The sequence below is a fragment of the Colossoma macropomum genome, unplaced genomic scaffold (assembly GCF_904425465.1).
Source record: "Colossoma macropomum unplaced genomic scaffold, Colossoma_macropomum, whole genome shotgun sequence".
Classification (NCBI taxonomy): domain Eukaryota; kingdom Metazoa; phylum Chordata; class Actinopteri; order Characiformes; family Serrasalmidae; genus Colossoma; species Colossoma macropomum.
The window spans coordinates 20,996-42,500 of NW_023494787.1; the positions used below are offsets into that span (position 1 = coordinate 20,996).

General features: G+C 40.1%; 1 protein-coding gene and 1 gene segment (V, D, J or C); one reads left to right on the forward strand and one right to left on the reverse strand.

Moving 5' to 3' along the window:
* Nucleotides 1-21,505, forward strand: part of LOC118805159 — a 1,027,118-nt gene that overhangs the window by 1,320 nt on the left and 1,004,293 nt on the right. The window lies entirely within an intron of this gene.
* On the reverse strand, nucleotides 35-15,712 carry LOC118805929. The segment is given in 3 exon segments: nucleotides 35-137; nucleotides 5,038-5,521; nucleotides 13,860-15,712. Coding segments are annotated over 3 exon segments (636 nt in total).

A 21,505-nucleotide genomic window follows, 5' to 3' on the forward strand; every position in this document is an offset into this window, starting at 1 on the left:
AGAGCCCCGGGCTTCTGCAGAAGGACGACGGCCTCTACAGCTGGAGCAGCACCCTGACCCTCCAGGGGGACCAGTGGCTAAAGAAGACAGTGACCTGTGAGGCCACCAAGGACTCCCAGCCTACTGTCAGCAAATCACTGAGCAGAGAGCAATGCACTGGGCAGTGAGCGTCCACGCGTGTGTTGGAGCTGCTAGAGCTCCTCTTGATCTTCAGTGAGCTCAAACATGGCTCTGCTTAATGCTCTGATCTTCATCTCATCACTTCATCAGCACAATAAAGAGTTTCAGTATTAATATCTACAGTCTTTCATTGATTATTGTGTTATTTTCTTTTTCCTGATCTGAAACAGCAACAATAAACATGTAAACAGTTCTTTGATCTGTAATTCACTGGAAATAAGTCCATGTTCATTTCTTTTGTAAAAATAAAGCATTTTAACAATAATAATCGCAGTGTTTCATTTTTTATTTTCATAATTTTTGAAGATTTATTGCAATAAAATACTTGAAGAGACAATTTTTTTTTCCTGTCATCATATCAAATACATTTACAGTCCTTTAACTTTCTCTTATCAGAAAATTAATGAATAAATGAATTATGAAACATATAAACAAAAAACACAATATATAAATAAATAGCACCACGTCCAGTTTTTTAAACATAAATTATACATTTTAAAGGAAACATTAAGTCATTTTTCAGATTTGTATAAATGTAAAGTGTCTTAATGGAGAACTGTAAAGAAGTAACTGGCAATTTTCATAAACTTAAAGCACCCCGAAACATTAGAGTCACATTTTTATACATATTTAAACGTGACTGGGGCATAACAGCGAATATTTGTGATGACAGGCAAAAATACAATATCATCACCAGCACACCTCCTTAAAACGCTCCAAGCTCCTCACCTCAATTTAAAGGAAAGTTCATGTTATTATTTATAGAAATCTGTTCTACTTTCATTACTGTGTTATTAATAGAGCATGTACTGATCTATATTTTCTTTAATGTTTATTTAAACTCTTGTGATTCAGCGTTTCTAACAGTGTTTCTAACAGAATTTGGTTGAATTTAAAGCCAAACCAACAGCTGATGGATCTCACCTCATTTTTTACTCCTGAAGAGATGTGAACGATTGCTAAGCAGTGATTGGAGGGCTGAGGCAAGTGGGTTGTGTCTCGAGATCATGTGACCGGTTTAGTGTCGACAGTCTAGTCGCGCCCCTTCACTGTAGTAAAGCTCACAGCTTGTGTCACATACTGGACACTGTACAGTATGATACTACAAAGAGTAACATGCAGTATACAGTATATACTGGTCCAGTATGCAGCATACAGTATAAACTGGTGCAGCATGCAGTATATACTGGTGCAGCATGCAGTATATACTGGTCCAGTAGGCTTTATTCAATATATACTGGTCCAGTATGCAGCATGCAGTATATACTGGTCCAGTAGGTGGTATACAGTATATACTGGTCCAGTATGCAGCATACAGTATATACTGGTGCAGCATGCAGTATATACTGGTGCAGCATGCAGTATATACTGGTCCAGTAGGCTTTATTCAATATATACTGGTCCAGTATGCAGCATGCAGTATATACTGGTCCAGTAGGTGGTATACAGTATATACTGGTCCAGTATGCAGCATACAGTATATACTGGTGCAGCATGCAGTATATACTGGTGCAGCATGCAGTATATACTGGTCCAGTAGGCTTTATTCAATAAATACTGGTCCAGTATGCAGCATGCAGTATATACTGGTCCAGTAGATGGTATACAATATATACTGGTCCAGTATGCAGCATGCAGTATATACTGGTCCAGTATGCAGTATACAGTATATACTGGTCCAGTAGGTGGTATACAGTATATACTGGTCCAGTATGCAGTATACAGTATATACTGGTCCAGTAGGTGGTATACAGTGTACTATTTTGACTATTCACTTAATTATTGTAAATAGTTGTTATTGTGGCTTTAATGGTAAAAAAGTGTCTTCTTGTATCCTGATGCTCATGGAATCATAAGGAAGGATTAAACTTGGCTGTTTATAACTTCTTTCTACAGTGGCGTCTTATATCTGTGTTTATTATTGCTGTGTTATTGTCCAACGATTGTCAGATTTGTGTGGGTTTCTCATCAAATGTCACAGATGGTCTTTTCTCTGCTGCACTTCAAAATAAGAGTTCTAGCAGCATTAATAAGAGTATCTGTTTATCTGTAAAACAGAATGATTTAGTGATGTACAACCCCAATTCCAAAATGTTGGGATGCTGTGTAAAATGTAAATAAATGTAAATAAAAAACAGAACGCAATGATTATCAAATCTCATAGACCCATATTTTATTCACAACAGAACATAGAACACGTCAGACGTAGAAAGTGAGACATTTTACCATTTCATGAAAAACATTAAGTCATTTAGAGCTTGGTGGCAGCAACACAAAATAGTTCTCAAAAAAGTTGGGACGGGGCAACAAAAGGCTGGAAAAGTAAGTACTACTAATACAAAACAGCTGGAGGAGCAATTTGCAACTAACTCACATCACTGGGTATAAAAAGAGCATTTTATAGAGGCAGAGTGTCTCAGAATATTCAATAATGCATACTCAATATTGGATGCTCATGATCTTTGGGCCCTCAGGTGGCACTGCATTAAAAACAGGCGTGATTCTGTACTGGAAATCACTGCATGGGCTCAGGAACAGAAATCATTGTCTATGAACACAGTTTGCTGTACAATCCACAAATGCAAGGTAAAGCTGTATCATGCAAAGAAGAAGCCATATGTCGACATGATCCAGAAACACCTCCGTCTTCTCTGGGCCAAAGCTCATTTAAAATGGACTGAGGCAAAATGGAAAACTATTCTGTGGTCAAATGAATCAAAATTTGAAATTCTTTTTGGAAACCACGGACGCCGTGTCCTGCAGACTCAAGAGAAGACGGACCATCCAGCTTGTTGTCAGCTCACAGTTCAAAAGCCTGCATCTCTGATGGTATTGGGTTGGAGTATTGCCCATGGCGTGGGCAGCTTACACATCTGGACAGGCACTATCAATGCTGAACAGTATATAGAGATTTTAGAACCACACATGCTCCCACCAAGACAGCGTCTCTTTCAGGGAAGGCCTTGTATATTTCAGCAAGACGATGCTAAACCACATACTGCATCCATCACAACAGCATGGCTTTGCAGAAAAAGACAGTGCAGCGCCGACACAGCACTCATTTCTAAACATGAGGTAGTGAAAATAAGGTGCAAAGATTATTTAACATGCTGTGATCTGTGAGTAAACGCAGTCAGGTTATAACATATGTGAGCACAGCAGGTAGGATATACACAGTACTTGAGTAAACAAAGTGTAAACACTGTATTAACAGCAATATTCCATGTAGTGCAAATAGAGCATCAAAAATGGAGTGTGTGTGTGTGTGTGTGTGTGTGTGTGTGTGTGTGTGTGTGTGTAGAGTATGTGTGTGAGGGGGGTTCAGTTCAGTCCTTGTGAGTTTAAAAACCTGATCACTTGAGGAACAAAGCTGTTGCAGAGTCTGGCAGTGATGGCACGGATACTCTGGTACCTTCTGCCAGCAGTGAAAAAAGTCCGTGTGAGGGGTGGATGGGGTCGTCCACTGCTGGTGGCTTTGCAGATGCAGCTAGAATCCTACATCAGACAAGAACGTGACAACATTCCTCTCCCAGAACTCCAGCAACTGGTCTCCTCACTTCCCAGACGTTTACAGACTGTTGTTAAAGAAGAGGGGATGCTACACAGTGGTAGACGCGGCCCTGTCCCAACTTTTCTGAGATGTGTTGCTGCCATCAAGTTCTAAATGCGTTAATGTTTTTCATGAAATGGTAAAATGTCTCACTTTCAACATCTGATATTATTCTATGTTCTATTGTGAATAAATATGGGTCTATGAGATTTGCAAATCATTGCATTCTGTTTTAATTTACATTTATTTACATTTTACACAGCGTCCCACCTTTTTGGATTTGGGGTTGTATATGATTTAATACTATGTGGAACTAATTAATAAAAGAATTGTACTACTGACAGCTCATCTGTTTATTATCATTTTATTATCATTAGTCATTGTGCAGCCTGCTGACCCTCCTGACTTCTTCAGTCATTGTCCAATATTTATGTAACATATATGACGTACATGACAGATTCCAATAACTGTATATAATAGCAGACAGTACAAAACAGCAATATTTTAAGCTCTGATGATTTTTGTAAACTGATTTTGGTTAACTATTGATAATCATAATATAGAAATTCATCTTTCATTCTTTTGATGTGTTTTGATGTGTTGTAATTCTCTGCTGCTTAGCCTTTGATGCTCATGTGACTGTGTTTTTACAGCACCACTGTTTTAATCAGTTTAATCATAATAATATCCTACTGAACTTACATCATTTTAAAGAGTCTTGGCAAACAGATTGATGTTCTGGTAACTGGTTGCTTCTCTGAGCCCATCTTCTGGAACAGGAGTCTATATTTCTAACCTCAGGACTACAGACAGTACCTGAAATGATCAAATGGAAGAAACTATGATGATGTTGACAATGTTTCATAAAGAATCAAGAATTTGAGTGCTCTCATGTCTGATGAGGTGTAATAAGTTTTACCTGCTGGTTTAGTCAGGACTTTAGGGTTTAAACTCAGTTTAACTAGTCATCCAGAAAGAGAGAAAGAAAATAAAGTGCCTTCTTACTGTCTAAGCTGCTTTTGTTTCCTTTTTTAACTGTTCTGTGTCCTGAAGCTTCTTTTCTTTGTGTTTATCTGCTGCTACTAGTGAGATGTTCCATCTAGTGCTGAAGAACCCTGTTCCACAGTGAGGAGAACTCCCAAAGAGAGAACAGTGCTCACGACAGTGGTAGTGTAGTGTAGTGGGTAACATCTCTGCCTTCTACACTGTAGACTGGGGTTCAAACCCCACCTTGGTAAACACCCTACACTATACCAAAAAGAGTCCTTGGGCAAGACTCCTAACACTGCCTTCGCCTACCTGTGTAAAATGATCCAACTGTAAGTCGCTCTGGATAAGAGCGTCTGCCAAATGCTGTAAATGTCCTGTAGTGTTTTGAGTTGATGAGTTCAGTTGAGTGCAGCTTTAGCAGCTGTTCTGAGATCAGTGAGGGTTTCTGAGTCAGAGCAGTTCCTCTACAGCTGAGGGAGGTTTTTGTATCACACTCTAACACTGTGAACCCACTGCTATACTGCTGACAGTAATAATCTCCTGTATCTTCAGGCTGAACTCCACTGATCTTTAGAGTAAAATCTGTTCCAGATCCACTCCCACTGAAACGATCTGGAACACCAGACTGACGGCTATTAGAAGAATAGATCAGGAGTTTAGGAGCTTCTCCGGGTTTCTGCAGATACCAGGCAAGCCAGCTGCTGATACTCTGACTGGCTCTGCAGCTGATAGTAACAGAGTCTCCTGGTGAAACAGTCTGAGATCCTGGAGTCTGAGTCAGGATGACGTCCCCAAAGGACTCTAAAGAAAAAGAGAGAAACATTTCAAAATATCAGAACATCTTTGTTTTAGTTGTAAACGGAAATCTAATATCAGTAATAAAGGGGGTTAATGCGACTCCTCAGAACTGAAATTTAACCCCTGACATTTACCTTGAGTCCAGAGGGTGAGTGTCCAGAGGAAGATGGGGACCAAAGTCATGGTTGCTGTGGGTGAAGTTTGTGGGGCAGCAGCTCTCAGTCATGAAGTGTTAAACTCACAGGACTATAAACACTAGCAGAGCACTGAAGCATGGGCTGATAATGCAAAGTGGAGCCTCTATGGAAATGGACTCACCAAACACCTCTATAATAAACACATATGATTATTTAGATATGATTATAAAGTATTAGCTCAGTTCTGTTAATTCAGTGTCAGACGTTCATTTCTAAAGGTCATAAATAGTTGATGAGTGTAGAAGAGTTCAGGGTAAACAGTGATGAGTGATGGAGGTTTATGTACAATGACTTCACTGAAATGTATCACTGTGGTTCACTTTCAGTGGAGGAACCAAACTCACTGTGAAAAGAGACTTTTATTCTATTTAAACAGGAGATTCATTTAATCACCTCATTATCAGTTACAGATCATGATGATCAGCTTGTCTGAGGTCAGTGAGATTCTCCTGTATGAAGACATTCACAGGTTTTAATGAGAGGTTTGAACTGTTTTTATGACACTTCATCTGATGTTAGTTAGATTATGAGTTAGGAAAGTTCTAGTTGTTCCACTGTGTAAAGAGGAACCAGTAAATGTTCTCCAGTGCTAGAATGCATTAGTGCTGCTGCAGAGTGTCCAGTTCTTTTGAGTTTAGTCTGAGTTCTTTACTGTAATGAATGGTGATGGTCAGTGTTGTTAGAGAGGGAGTTCAGCTGTAGATTCAGTGCAGTGCTGTGTGTTGATCTTGAGGGAGTTTGGCTGAATTAAGCTGAACATCTGGTGAAAGTGCTGCTCTATTCTGGGAGAAAGAGGACGACTCAGGCCTGTTCATGCAAATCTGAGTTTCACCCCACTGCTCTCTCTCTCTCTGTCTGACTGTTTACTGCTTAGAACTGCTTGTTTGTGTTCAGCTGGGTGGGCTGTGGGGGGCTGGTTTCACTTCTTACTTTAGTGCTGCTGATCACCATCAGTGTGTCAGTCAAATAATAATATGTTTTATTAATACAGCACCTTTATTAACTCAAAGCAGGTAACAGTGAAACAGAACGAGTGCAGAAACAAACAGAAAGAGCTCTAACATACAGTAGAAAAGCATCAGTTCCATCTGAATGAAAGTGTAAAGGGAGGTAAAGCACTGAGTAAACAGGTGGGTTTTGAGTTGTGTGTTAAAGACAGAGATAGAGGTGAGTTCCAGAGTTTTGGAGCTGTTCCACTAAATTCTCTACCACTGACTGAGGACAGTCTGATTCACTCTAATCAGACCAGTTCCAGAAGACCTGAGTGTCCGAGCTGGCGTGTAGAGATGAAGGAGTTCAGTAATGTATGAAGGTCATGTATGTCTATGAAAGTCATGAGCAGCAGCCTGTACTGACCACACAAAGGGACAGATAAGCAGTGCAGTTTATGGAGAGCAGGTGTGATGAGGGCAGAGTGCTTAGTGTGAGTGAGGACTCCAGCTGCTGAGTTCTGAACAGACTGTTATTTAGGGAGGAGTTTAACTGGGAGTCCACTAAGAAGGTCATTACAGTGATGAAGGTGGGAACTGATAAAGACACTAATCTACATTTCTGCATCACTGCTGATAATCAGGGGGCGGAGTCTGGAAATATAATGAAGGTGGTAGAAGACAGTCTTGAGGGGCAGAGAAGTGGGTGACTGATCTATGTATAATTGGTGTAATGAAAACTGATGAATTATATGACAAAGACAGATTATATAGTTTACAAAGAGAAAGGGGCCCAGAGCAGAACCCTGTGGAACACCTGGAGCAAGAAGAGCCGTGGGGGATTCATTGTATAGTGATGAGCAAAGGTGGATTGAATTAGGTACATTTACTGAGTACATGTACTAAAATAAAATATTGATGGATTTGTACTGTGCTGAGTATTTTTAGATCATCATAGGTTTGTCTCCTCAGTGATGTTAGTAAAGAAATCTAATTTTTTGCTGAGTTACATTTGGCCATTATATTGACTTACTAATTCCTTTTTGTGTTTAATTTCATTATATTTTGTTGGTGACATCTGTACTGCTTTGTGATTGGTCACATCTCTGACTTTGGGGTCAGCCTCCATGGTGGATCACTCTGTCCAACAGCACACCAACTGATACTGACCACTGTTTCCATCAGATCCAGTTAGACTCTTGGGAAGTTCTGCACTGTAGGAACACAGAACAACAGTGTGAGTCGTGTAGTGTGAAAGGAGTTGAGAGTGAAAGAGCAGCTTAAAATCAGACTCAAGTAAAAGTGTTGATACTTCAGTGAAATCATGACTGAAGAAGAAGTAAAAACAGTTTAATAAAAATCAACATGATTAGGAGTAAAAAAAGTATCAGATCAATAATCTACTCAAGCCCTGAGTTTTCTGTAGGACTCAGTAACACAAACTGTACTTTTATACTTCACCTCAAAAACAAATATGCAGAACTGATATAAGCTGTTCTTAAAAGACAAAGTAGGTTGCTGTGAACAGGGCCTGTTTAAGGGCCAACAAGGACTAAACCTTATAAGTTCTATTACTCTGGAATGATGACTTATAAAAGTCTTTCAAACAGAACAAATGTGTCACTTTAGTTTTATCAACATATCATTTACTTCATAAAACATCTTATGTCATACTGTGATTACTGACATAAGCTGTTAATAAATATTAAAGCACTGCTTTATGATTACAGTAAATGCTTATGCCAATGTCATTATAAGTCTTTATGTATGTAGCCTTCAAATAAAATGTTGTGAAACAAATTAATAGAAACAAACTTGTGTAAAAAATTAGATCAATAATCTACTTGAGCTCTTAGTTTCTCATTTTAACTCAGGGCTTATTATCAACACTCACAAAGACAACAAAACAACAGGACAGTTGATCTGCTGTACATGCAACACATGGAGAGTTCAGTGTTAATTCTGAACATTTCAAAGTGCATTGAGAATGTAACTGTTCTCAAGACCATCACGGTTCGGGCCAATCAGAAGCCATGGCTGACAAGGGAGGTCTACAGGCTACTGAAAGCTAGGAATGCTGCTTTTATCAGCAGGAGACGAGGTGGGCCTGAGGGCAGCTAGGACCAACCTGTCCCACGGCATCAGAAAGGCAAAGAGGCAGTACTCCAGGAGGATAGCCCATCGCCTCAGCGACAGCAGAGATACACGGAGCCTGTGGCGGGGGATACAGACCATCACAGACTACAAGCCCCCACTGCAGACCTGTGACAGCTCCACCTTTCTGCTGAATGAGCTTAACAACTTCTTCGCCCGGTTTGAGACAGACAACGACATGCCTGCACAGAAAATCTCCCCCCCTCCTGGAGACCAGGCGCTGACGCTGTGCCCAGTCAGTGTGAGGAGATCATTCAGCAGGATCAACGTTCGGAAAGCTCCTGGTCCTGACAACATACCCGGTCGTGTGCTGAGGGACTGTGCTGTGGAGCTCACAGATGTCTTTACAGATATCTTTAACATCTCGCTGAGTCAGGCTGTTGTCCCCACATGCCTGAAAGCCACCACCATCATCCCTGTCCCGAAGAAAGCGTCACCCTCCTGTTTCAATGACTACCGTCCAGTAGCACTCACTCCCATCCTCATGAAGTGCTTCGAACGGCTGGTCATGCAACACATCAAGTCTGTCCTTCTCCCTCCCTGGACCCCTTCCAGTTTCCATATCGGCCTAATCGCTTTGTTGATGATGCCATCTCCACCGCCCTCCATTCATCCCTCACACATTTGGACAAAAAAGACTTTTATGTCAGAATGCTATTCATAGATCTCAGCTCCACTTTTAACACCATCATCCCCCAGCAGCTCATTCTCAAACTGGACAGGCTGGGGCTGAACACTGCGCAACTGACTGTTAGACTTCCTGACTGGGAGACCACAGGCAGTACGGGCCGGCAACAACACATCCCGCACCATCACACTGAACACGGGGGCCCCCCAAGGATGTGTACTGAGCCCCCTCCTATTCACTCTGATGTCCCACGACTGCACACCGTCGCACAGCTCCAACCTCTTCATCAAGTTCGCGGACGACACAACTGTGGTGGGTCTCATCAGCAACAACGATGAGACAAACTACAGGAGCGAGGTGAGCCGCCTGGCCTTGTGGTGTAGACACAACAATCTCCATCTGAACATTGAGAAGATCGTTATGGACTTCAGGAGAACGTGCAACCAGCATGCTCCTCTGACCATCAACCGTGCTGCTGTGGAGAGGGTGAACAGCACCAGGTTCCTGGGCGTACACATCACAGAGGACCTCTCCTGGGCCAACAACACAGCATCACTGGCCAGAAGGGCTCATCAGCACCTCTACTTCCTCGGCAAACTGAGAAGAGCCAGAGCCCCAGCCTCCATCATGTGCACCTTCTACAGACGTACCATCGAGAGCATCATGACCAGCTGCATCACCGTGTGGTATGGCGCCTGCACCGTGTCCTGCCGCAAGACACTCCAGTGCATCGTGAGAGCAGCCGAGAAGATCGTTGGCACCTCCCTCCCCTCCCTCCAAGAGATATACAGCTCCCGTCTCACCCGAAAAGCCCTCTGCATGGCAGGTGATCCCCTCACCCACTACACAGCTTCTTCAGCCTGTTGCCATCAGGGAGGAGACTGCGGAGTCTCCGGGCCAGGACCAGCAGACTGGGGGACAGCTTTATCCACCAGGCTGTCAGGATGCTGAACTCTCTCCCTACTTTGCCCCCCCTCCCCCCTTCTGCCCCCCCCTCCCCCCACAGAGTTTGGGACCCAAACACAGGTTCCTGACCCCCACTCCCCAATACTGAACTCTGACCTTCTCAGGGACTGTTACACACTCATCACTTTAACTGCTCCATAAGCTCATTCTAATTGCACTACTGTTTATATTTGCACTATTTATACCCACAGACCTTAATCTGTATGTGCTTTATGTCACTTTAATGTTAATTTCAAAATCTTCTATATTTATATATTTTTTATTATTGTATTTTTCTACAATTAGCATTTATTTTTACAATTAGTGTTTTTTTTTTTAATTGTTTATTTAAATTCACACTTTTCCTGTTTACTTTCTATTTAATGTTATTGCCACACCATGGGGTCTGAGAGTAACGCAATTTCAATACTCTGTATGTCCTGTACATATTGTAGTATTGACAATAAAAGCTGACTTGACTTGCACTGCTGGGTGCTTGGGCATTGGATTACTTGCAAGTTATGTTTTTTGAGTCTCTTCAGCCAGCTAGTGAGGTGCCTTTTGGGTTCCTTCATATGCATGAGCCTGTGCAAAATACTGTGCTCTATTCACCCAGTAAAGGTTCTGTCCAGAAGGTACTGGTGGAAATGGGAGATAAATTCCACAATGGTCAGTGGAATCCACCTTGTGATGCTACAATTTGCCTCTGTTTGGGAGAGCCAACTGCTCCCACAGGCCAGGACACTATCTTCATTGATCTGCATTTGCAATAGCACAGCCCCAATTCCAAAGTTACGTGAGCACATGAATACTGAAACAAGCATATACATTAAGAAGAGAAGGTGGGCCAGAACAGAACCCTGGGGAACACCTTGAACAACATACAGATTAGGGTCTGTGGGTATAAATAGTGCAAATATAAACAGTAGTGCAATTAGAATGAGCTTATGGAGCAGTTAAAGTGATCGGTGCGTAACAGATTTAATTACATAAAAGCATCATGGGCACTAATTAGTTACATTTACTCAATTACATGTACTAAAGTAAAATAATGATGGATTTGTACTTTCCTGAGTATTTTCAAATCATAATGCATTTACTTTTACGGAAGTATATTAATGAGTAAACCATTTTTTACAAAGTTATATTTTTGCCATTTATATTTACTTACTAATTTCTTTGTGTTTAATTTGAGAATGTTTTATTGTTAAAAACATCAGTGGTATTTTATTTTGAGTGGTCATTTTAGATGAAATAAACAAACAACAGACTCTCACTAAAATATCAACAACATATCAATGATGGAGGAGCACTGAATACATTGATTAGATTATCAAGAATTTTTTGATTAACTGTGTAAATAAAATTGGTTTATAATCTGCTGAATTCAGTTGTTTTTCACTTTATTTGGTGAAGAGTTCATATGTGTTGGTGTTTAATCTGAGAGGAACTAAACATGTAACAGACTTAATAGACACCATCTCAATATCCTCAACAAGCTGGTACAGACACACTGACACCATCCTGTACCTGGAGCTTCACTGGATTAGGCTTTAATTAAGGTTTATTTTAAGATTAGGGCCAGGGTGAGGGTTAGGATTAGGTTTTGACCTGAGGTTAGGGTTAGGGTAAGGATTAGGGCCAGGGTGAGTGTTAGGGTTTTGGGTAAAGCTGGGTAAGGTTAGGTTTTGCTTAATGTTACTACCATGTAAAGACTACATCAAGTAACATAACAATACACAGACTTAATATTAAGTAATGTATCAACACTGCATCTACAAGTTATTTACTTGAATGTATTCAGATGCTTTAGTACTGCTACTTCACTGATATGTTATTGATATGTTACTGATACTATGTTAAGAGGTTATTAATCATCAATAAAGACCACATGAAATAAAGTGTTACCGCAGCATCTGTACTGCTTTGTGATTGGTCACATCTCTGATTTTGGAGTCAGACCCCAAGGTGGATCCAGTTAGACTCTTGGGAAGTTCTGCACTGTAGGAACACAGAACAACAGTGTGAGTCGTGTAGTGTGAAAGGAGTTGAGAGTGAAAGAGCATCTTAAAATCAGACTCAAGTAAAAGTGTTGTTAGTAAAAGTAAAAGTACAACATTGGACTATTATTAATAACTTTTTTCTATTTATTTATTTATTTATTTGCATCCTATTAATGTGAAAGGTCAGAAAAAAATACATGATAGGAATAATTTGCTGTACATGTCAAATTTTACCTGAATGGGATTAAGCTGAATCAAATCACATGAGTAGTGTAGACTGTGAGATTAGCGCCTCTAAGCAGTTTGTAATGTAATGTTAGCACTAAGCTAATGGTGGAGCACATGAAGATTTTATAGCAGCTCTGACTTAAACACAGATATTCAAAGCTTATAACAGACATTCTGTTTACATATTTTCACTCTGTTGCGGTTTTACAGTGACTTAAGTAAAGATCTGAACTTAATGTATGTCTCGGAATATTATTGGAGGAGACTGAATGTCTTCATGTGGAAATAAACAACTGAAATGATATTATTCAAATAAATACTTTTAAGATATTATTTTAATTACATAAAGCAGTTAAGTATTTTTTTAGGTTAAATACATACGCTGTTTTTTACAGTCTACTCACCTCTGAATATCACCTCCTAATAAAAACTGATGAGTCTGAGTTTGTTGAAGGATTTCTTCAGGGACTCCCTCTTTCTCAGGACTGAGAGAAACATCCATTTCATAATCTGTCCAGATCCTTATAATAAACTTTATAATAAATGAGACTCTAGCTGAACTCTACAGCTAGTTCCAGACCTGTGGAGATCAGGAAATAAATCCCTAAAATCACAAAGCATTTACAGTCTAATGAAAAGAAGAACAAATTCCATCTAAAGTCCTGATTTCCACAGAGTGTGTTATTGTGTGTCCATCCTCCCCCTCAGCACCTGCAGTAGAGTCCAGCTGCAGCAGTGCAGTCTCTGTGCAGCTGACTGAGGGGGCTTTTTGTACACCTACTAAACACTGTGGGAACACGTAGCTACCACTGATATAATGGCGACTCTGACAGTAATAATCTTCTGCATCTTCAGTCTGGACATTACTGATGGTCAGAGTGAAGTCAGATCCAGATCCACTGCCAGTGAAACGAGCTGGAACACCTGACTGTCTATTGTTGATATAGGAGATCAGGAGTTTAGGAGCTTCTCCAGGTTTCTGCTGATACCAGAATAAACAGCCAGATGAACAGGAATCATATACATCACGGCTGGTTCTACAGCTGAAGGTGACTGAATCTCCCAGAGAAACAGTTTTTAATGCAGGACTCTGAGTCACAGTCACCTGACCACTGGATCCTATAAAAAATAAATAAAATGAAATAAAAAAAAAACATTTAAATATATTTTAAAATACAAGACTAATAGAAACATAAAAGAAAACGTACATACAACAGTACAGAAAATAATTTATACAAAGGTAAACGAGTGAGTTACCTTGAGTCCAGAGGGTCAGTGTCCAGATGAAGATGGAGACCAAAGTCATGGTTGCTGTGGGTGAAGTTTGTGGGGCAGCAGCTCTCAGTCATGAAGTGTTAAACTCACAGGACTATAAACACTAGCAGAGCACTGAAGCATGGGCTGATAATGCAAAGTGGAGCCTCTATGGAAATGGACTCACCAAACACCTCTATAATAAACACATATGATTATTTAGATATGATTATAAAGTATTAGCTCAGTTCTGTTAATTCAGTGTCAGACGTTCATTTCTAAAGGTCATAAATAGTTGATGAGTGTAGAAGAGTTCAGGGTAAACAGTGATGAGTGATGGAGGTTTATGTACAATGACTTCACTGAAATGTATCACTGTGGTTCACTTTCAGTGGAGGAACCAAACTCACTGTGAAAAGAGACTTTTATTCTATTTAAACAGGAGATTCATTTAATCACCTCATTATCAGTTACAGATCATGATGATCAGCTTGTCTGAGGTCAGTGAGATTCTCCTGTATGAAGACATTCACAGGTTTTAATGAGAGGTTTGAACTGTTTTTATGACACTTCATCTGATGTTAGTTAGATTATGAGTTAGGAAAGTTCTAGTTGTTCCACTGTGTAAAGAGGAACTAGTAAATGTTCTCCAGTGCTAGAATGCATTAGTGCTGCTGCAGAGTTTCCAGTTCTTTTGAGTTTAGTCTGAGTTCTTTACTGTAATGAATGGTGATGGTCAGTGTTGTTAGAGAGGGAGTTCAGCTGTAGATTCAGTGCAGTGCTGTGTGTTGATCTTGAGGGAGTTTGGCTGAATTAAGCTGAACATCTGGTGAAAGTGCTGCTCTATTCTGGGAGAAAGAGGACGACTCAGGCCTGTTCATGCAAATCTGAGTTTCACCCCACTGCTCTCTCTCTCTCTGTCTGACTGATTACTGCTTAAAACTGCTTGTTTGTGTTCAGCTGGGTGGGCTGTGGGGGGCTGGTTTCACTTCTTACTTTAGTGCTGCTGATCACCATCAGTGCGTCAGTCAAATAATAATATGTTTTATTAATACAGCACCTTTATTAACTCAAAGCAGGTAACAGTGAAACAGAACGAGTGCAGAAACAAACAGAAAGAGCTCTAACATACAGTAGAAAAGCATCAGTTCCATCTGAATGAAAGTGTAAAGGGAGGTAAAGCACTGAGTAAACAGGTGGGTTTTGAGTTGTGTGTTAAAGACAGAGATAGAGGTGAGTTCCAGAGTTTTGGAGCTGTTCCACTAAATTCTCTACCACTGACTGAGGACAGTCTGATTCACTCTAATCAGACCAGTTCCAGAAGACCTGAGTGTCCGAGCTGGCGTGTAGAGATGAAGGAGTTCAGTAATGTATGAAGGTCAAGGCCATGTATGTCTGTGAAAGTCATGAGCAGCAGCCTGTACTGACCACACAAAGGGACAGATAAGCAGTGCAGTTTATGGAGAGCAGGTGTGATGAGGGCAGAGTGCTTAGTGTGAGTGAGGACTCCAGCTGCTGAGTTCTGAACAGACTGTTATTTAGGGAGGAGTTTAACTGGGAGTCCACTAAGAAGGTCATTACAGTGATGAAGGTGGGAACTGATAAAGACACTAATCTACATTTCTGAATCACTGCTGATAATCAGGGGGCGGAGTCTGGAAATATAATGAAGGTGGTAGAAGACAGTCTTGAGGGGCAGAGAAGTGGGTGACTCATCTATGTAGCATTGGTGCAGTGAAAACTGATGAATTATATGACAAAGACAGATTATATAGTTTACAAAGAGAAAGGGGCCCAGAGCAGAACGCTGTGGAACACCTGGAGCAAGAAGAGCCGTGGGGGATTCATTGTATAGTGATGAGCAAAGGTGGATTGAATTAGGTACATTTACTGAGTACATGTACTAAAATAAAATATTGATGGATTTGTACTGTGCTGAGTATTTTCAGATCATCATAGGTTTGTCTCCTCAGTGATGTTAGTAAAGAAATCTATTTTTTTCTGAGTAACATTTGGCCATTATATTGACTAATTCCTTTATAATTTTAATTTCATTATGTTTTGTTGTCATCTATACTGCTTTGTGATTGGTCACATCTCTGACTTTGGGGTCAGATTCCATGGTGGATCACTCTGTCCAACAGCACACCAACTGCTACTGACCACTGTTTTCATCAGATCCAGTTAGACTCTTGGGAAGTTCTGCACTGTAGGAACACAGAACAACAGTGTGAGTCGTGTAGTGTGAAAGGAGTTGAGAGTGAAAGAGCAGCTTAATATCAGAATCAAGTAAAAGTGTTGATACTTCAGTGAAATCATGACTGAAGTAGAAGTAAAAACAGTTTAATAAAAATCAACATGATTAGGAGTAAAAATGTATCAGATCAATAATCCACTCAAGCCCTGAGTTTTCTGTAGGACTCAGTAACACAAACTGTACTTTTGTACTTTACCTCAAAAACAAATATGCAGAACTGATATAAGCTGTTCTTTAAAAGACAAAGTAGGTTGCTGTGAACAGGGCCTGTTTAAGGGCCAACAAGGACTAAACCTTATAAGTTCTATTACTCTGGAATGATGACTTATAAAAGTCTTTCAAACAGAACAAATGTGTCACTTTAGTTTTATCAACATATCATTTACTTCATAAAACATCGTATGTCATACTGTGATTACTGACATAAGCTGTTAATAAATATTAAAGCACTGCTTTATGATTACAGTAAATGCTTATGCCAATGTCATTATAAGTCTTTTTGAATGTAGCCTTAAAATAAATAAAACACAATGTATTCCAATAATTTCATAAACCTCTCATTTTCTTAAAATGATGAACATGTTAGTGAGATATTTTGGTCTGAAATGAAATGCTAAAGCTACAAAGTATAATAACATTTAATAAAAAATCCTTTATAGTCCCTTCATAAGTAGCCTTGGTTCAGCCTATTAGCACAGTTATAACAATGGCAGCACTAGCACTCCTAAGGTATTTGTAAAGTGTTGCATGTAAACATTTTTATTGCAGCTCTAACTTTAACAGACATACAAGGTTATTAGACACATTCTGTTTACCTACTGGACTTAATGCCTGTCTCTGAATATTACTGGAGGAGCCTGTTATCACTCATGTTCACTGTCAGTGACGTATCCTCATCTTCCAGAAGATCTGGGATGATGTCAAACCTGAACATGATTGGTTGATTCCACTGTCACTTCCTAATTATGCTGGTGGTTGATCTGACATGTAAGGTCTTCTGTCCATCTCCTGAAGGCCTCACCAATGGGAGTGGTAGCTTAGTCATATCTACCTAAATACAGGGGAAGGAAAAACATTGTGTTGACAATTCAGCTGTTATGATGTTAATCCTTTTGTTTCCAACACAAAAAAACAAAACCCAAATAAGACCATTAGGACATTTGCAGAGCTTCTTCTTAGTCCATCCAGCAAGCATCTCCAGTATCAGCACAGATAATGAAGAGTCTTCTCTTTTTGGATCCTTGTGGTCTAAAAAAATTCTAAATCTCCGAAATAAGAGGTGTGAGCAACAGTAAACCAGTCCAGCAGCTGAACCAACACAACCCAAAAAGGAAATAGAAGCTAAATGTTAATGAATGAAATGGACCTGAGAAAAAAGCAGGTTATTTACGCACAAACATGCTTGTGTAGAAGTAAAGTATTATCATTTATAAATACTCAGAGAAATAATAATCCATCAAAAAACTGCTTAATACTCACCTCTAAACATCATCTACTAATAAAAAACTACTTCTTTAAGTGATTCCATCTAAAGTCCTGATTTCCACAGAGTGTGTTATTGTGTGTGTCCATCCTCCCCCTCAGCACCTGCAGTAGAGTCCAGCTGCAGCAGTGCAGTCTCTGTGCAGCTGACTGAGGGAGCTTTTTGTACACCTACTAAACACTGTGGGAACACGTAGCTACTACTGATAACATGGAAACTCTGACAGTAATAATCTCCTGCATCTTCAGTCTGGACATTACTGATGGTCAGAGTGAACTCAGATCCAGATCCACTGCCACTGAATCGATCTGGAACACCTGACTGTCTAGTGTTAGCTTTGTAGATGAGGAGTTTAGGAGCTTCTCCAGGCTTCTGTAGATACCAGGCTAAAGGTTGATTACTCCATCCTTGGTACACCTGAGTGCTGGTTCTACAGCTAATGGTCACTGAGTCTCCTGGAGAAACAGTTTTCACTGCAGGAGTCTGAGTCACAGTCACCTGACCACTGGATCCTGAGAAAATATCAATCAATGATAATCTATATTACAAATAAAATTCAAAATAATATAAAATATGTACACAACAAAAAATAAAAACATGCATATAAATATACTTAAAGAACTGATTTACTTAGAGTTAAATAAATGAGTAACCTTGAGTCCAGAGGGTGAGTGTCCAGATGAAGATGGAGACCAAAGTCATGGTTGCTGTGGGTGAAGTTTGTGGGGCAGCAGCTCTCAGTCATGAAGTGTTAAACTCACAGGACTATAAACACTAGCAGAGCACTGAAGCATGGGCTGATAATGCAAAGTGGAGCCTCTATGGAAATCATCTTTCTATCAACACTGAGTAAAGATGATCATATTTATCTGATATTGTTTGATCAGACATTTCTGCTCAGTGTGGAATCTGATGTTTAAAGTGCAGCTTTTTATAGAGATGTGGGAAAATGAAATCTCTTCTGATTCCCTCCAGAGTTTTCTGAAAGAAGACAGAATGATTTGAGCGTTATATTACATTTCACTCCCCCAGATGATCCTTAAGGCATTAAGTGGAGAGGAAAAATAAGGGGGTCACAGAGGTTTGTGGAGGTCAGTAGTGGAGACTATTGCTGGGAGCTACTTCAGCTCAGCCAGGCTTGTCTAATTCTAGAGAGATTAGAAGTGAAATGTTCCCTTTAATGTCCAGCAGAGGGCGATCTCTTATTGTGCAGTTCTGACTGTCTCTGCCTTTCATTTGAGGTTTTCTGCAGCTACGACTGCCACCCAGTCTGTCTGTATCAGGGCTGGAGGACTTTTTGGTGGAGGAAACACAATGAAAACAGTAAGAACCATTTAATATAATACTTTTAGAAGAACTTTGATTTTTTTAACATTATTTAGAGATTTAAAAGTGTATATTTAGTCTTTAGAAATTAAACTTTGTTTGTCTGTTGTGTAAATTCAGAAGAACCAATCGTGTCCTCAGTTTAGATGTTTTCCTGCTTATAAAATAATCCTTGTTGGGAATAAAAGGCAGAACGTGTGTAGATCTACAGTGTGTAGTTTATTTCATTATTAGATGATTATAGAATCCATTAATATTGTATTATAGGTCAGAAATAGTGCGTGTAGAGGCTGAAGAGAGCGGCGTGTTTAGAGCAGGAGGTTTTTGTACAGCCAGTAAACAAGTTTGTTAATAGTTAAACTCTACCTAAAATATCATTAAATCATTATTCAGATTTGTATGAATTAATCAGATTCAGAGACTCTAATAACTCCAGAATCTACCAGCAACTTTCATTAACCTGAAAACACTGATTCATCACACTGTTATACACAATCAGGCATTTATTTGGTTGTATTTCTAATAACAATAATAATAGTAATAATAATAATCAGAAAAATTATATTGATAATTGTTTTATTTGAATAGTGCACTTTTCACTCCTCATGTCAATTTACATATTAAAAATTGAAATTAAGAGTACAGCAAATTGAGAGCAAACATGCAGGTTTTGAATTGTGTCTTAAAGGCTGAGACAGATGAGATCATGGAGACTCTGAGGAAGTGATTTGCAAACCCCTCCCACTGACTGAGGACAGTCTGATTCACTCTAATCAGACCAGTTCCAGAAGACCTGAGTGTCCGAGCTGGTGTGTGGAGATGAAGGAGTTCAGTAATGTATGAAGGTCAAGGCCATGTATGTCTGTGAAAGCCATGAGCAGCAGCCTGTACTGACCACACAAAGGGACAGATAAGCAGTGCAGTTTATGGAGAGCAGGTGTGATGAGGGCAGAGTGCTTAGTGTGAGTGAGGACTCCAGCTGCTGAGTTCTGAACAGACTGTTATTTAGGGAGGGGTTTAACTGGGAGTCCACTAAGAAGGTCATTACAGTGATGAAGGTGGGAACTGATAAAGACACTAATCTACATTTCTGAATCACTGCTGATAATCAGGGGGCGGAGTCTGGAAATATAATGAAGGTGGTAGAAGACAGTCTGGATTCAGAAGAGAGTGAGGAATCAAATATGACACCAAGATTATGAAGAGTTTGTGAGGGTTTTATCTGAACTCCATCAATGTCTAACATTATTTCAGAGTGGGTGCTGAAAAAATTATTAGAGGCAGATATTGATACATCAATTTTATCTGTGTTGAATTTAAGGAAATTAGCTCATCCAAATCTTAATATCACAGATAAAGACAGTTATAGAGGGAGGGGCTGGTGGAGAGTGGTCTTTGGTGGCTGATATAAATTTGTGTTTCATCAGTGTAACAATGAAAACTGAGTCAATACTGAAATATGCGTATAAATTAAGAAAAGAAGGTGGCCCAGAACAGAACCCTGAGGAACACCCTGAGCAAATGGAGCAGTGGGAGATTTGTGTTGTTGTGTGCTGAAAAGCAGTGGTGGACAGTAATTAATTGTAATTATTCAATTTCATGTACTGAAGTAAAAAAATATGGACTTGTTTTTTCCTGAGTAATTTCAAATCACAATGCATGTACTTTTACTGACATATATTACTGAGTAAACTACTTTCAACTGGGTTATATTTTTGCCATTACTGTTTACTTCCTAATTCCTTTGTTGTGTTTGAATTGTGGAATGTTGTATTTTTGACATCAGTGATGCTTTGAGTGTCTTTTTTAGATGAAATAAACACTCAACACACTCTCAGTAACATCAACAACATATCAATGATGTACCAGCAGTAACACTGAGTAGATTTCCGAGAGATTTTAATTATCTGTGTAAATAAAATGTGTTTATAATCTGTTGAATTCAGTTGTTTTTCACTGTATTTGGTGTCCAAGTTCAGATCTGTAGATGTTTAACCTGAAAGGAACTGAACATGTAACAGGTTTAATACAGACCCTCAACATCCTCATCTAACTTTTTCTCCGGCCACTGGGACACCGTAAAAACTTTAGCTTCGCGGGTGCGACAATTCGTCGCTTATTAAGGTTAGGGACCGGCACTAGGAATGCCGGCGCGAGGTGTAACGGGCGGAGGAGCCAGGTGCAGCTTGTCATACATCTGGCCCGTGGCTCCGCCTCGGCCCAAGGCCACCTCCACTTAAGGCGAGGTTTTTCGTGCGCACCTCCCTTAGCCCGGCCTCCAGGCAAGATGGTGGGTAAGCAGCACACAGACACACGCCGCGTGGTCTCTCTCTTTGCTGTTGGTTTTTCTGTGCTCCAAGTGGAGGTTTTTACGCCCTGCTTTTTGCAGAGGGAATGCCCGATCTGCGGACACACGTTCATGGTCATGACCCATCACCTCACTCGCCGGCACCGGGTGGAAAACAAGGAAGAGCTGGCGCTCCTCCTTGCTCTCGCTACCGGGAGGTTCAAGGGACGCTTGAGCTGCCCCGTATGTGACAAAGCGCGGCTGGCCAGGTTAGATCGGCACCTGTCCAAGACCCA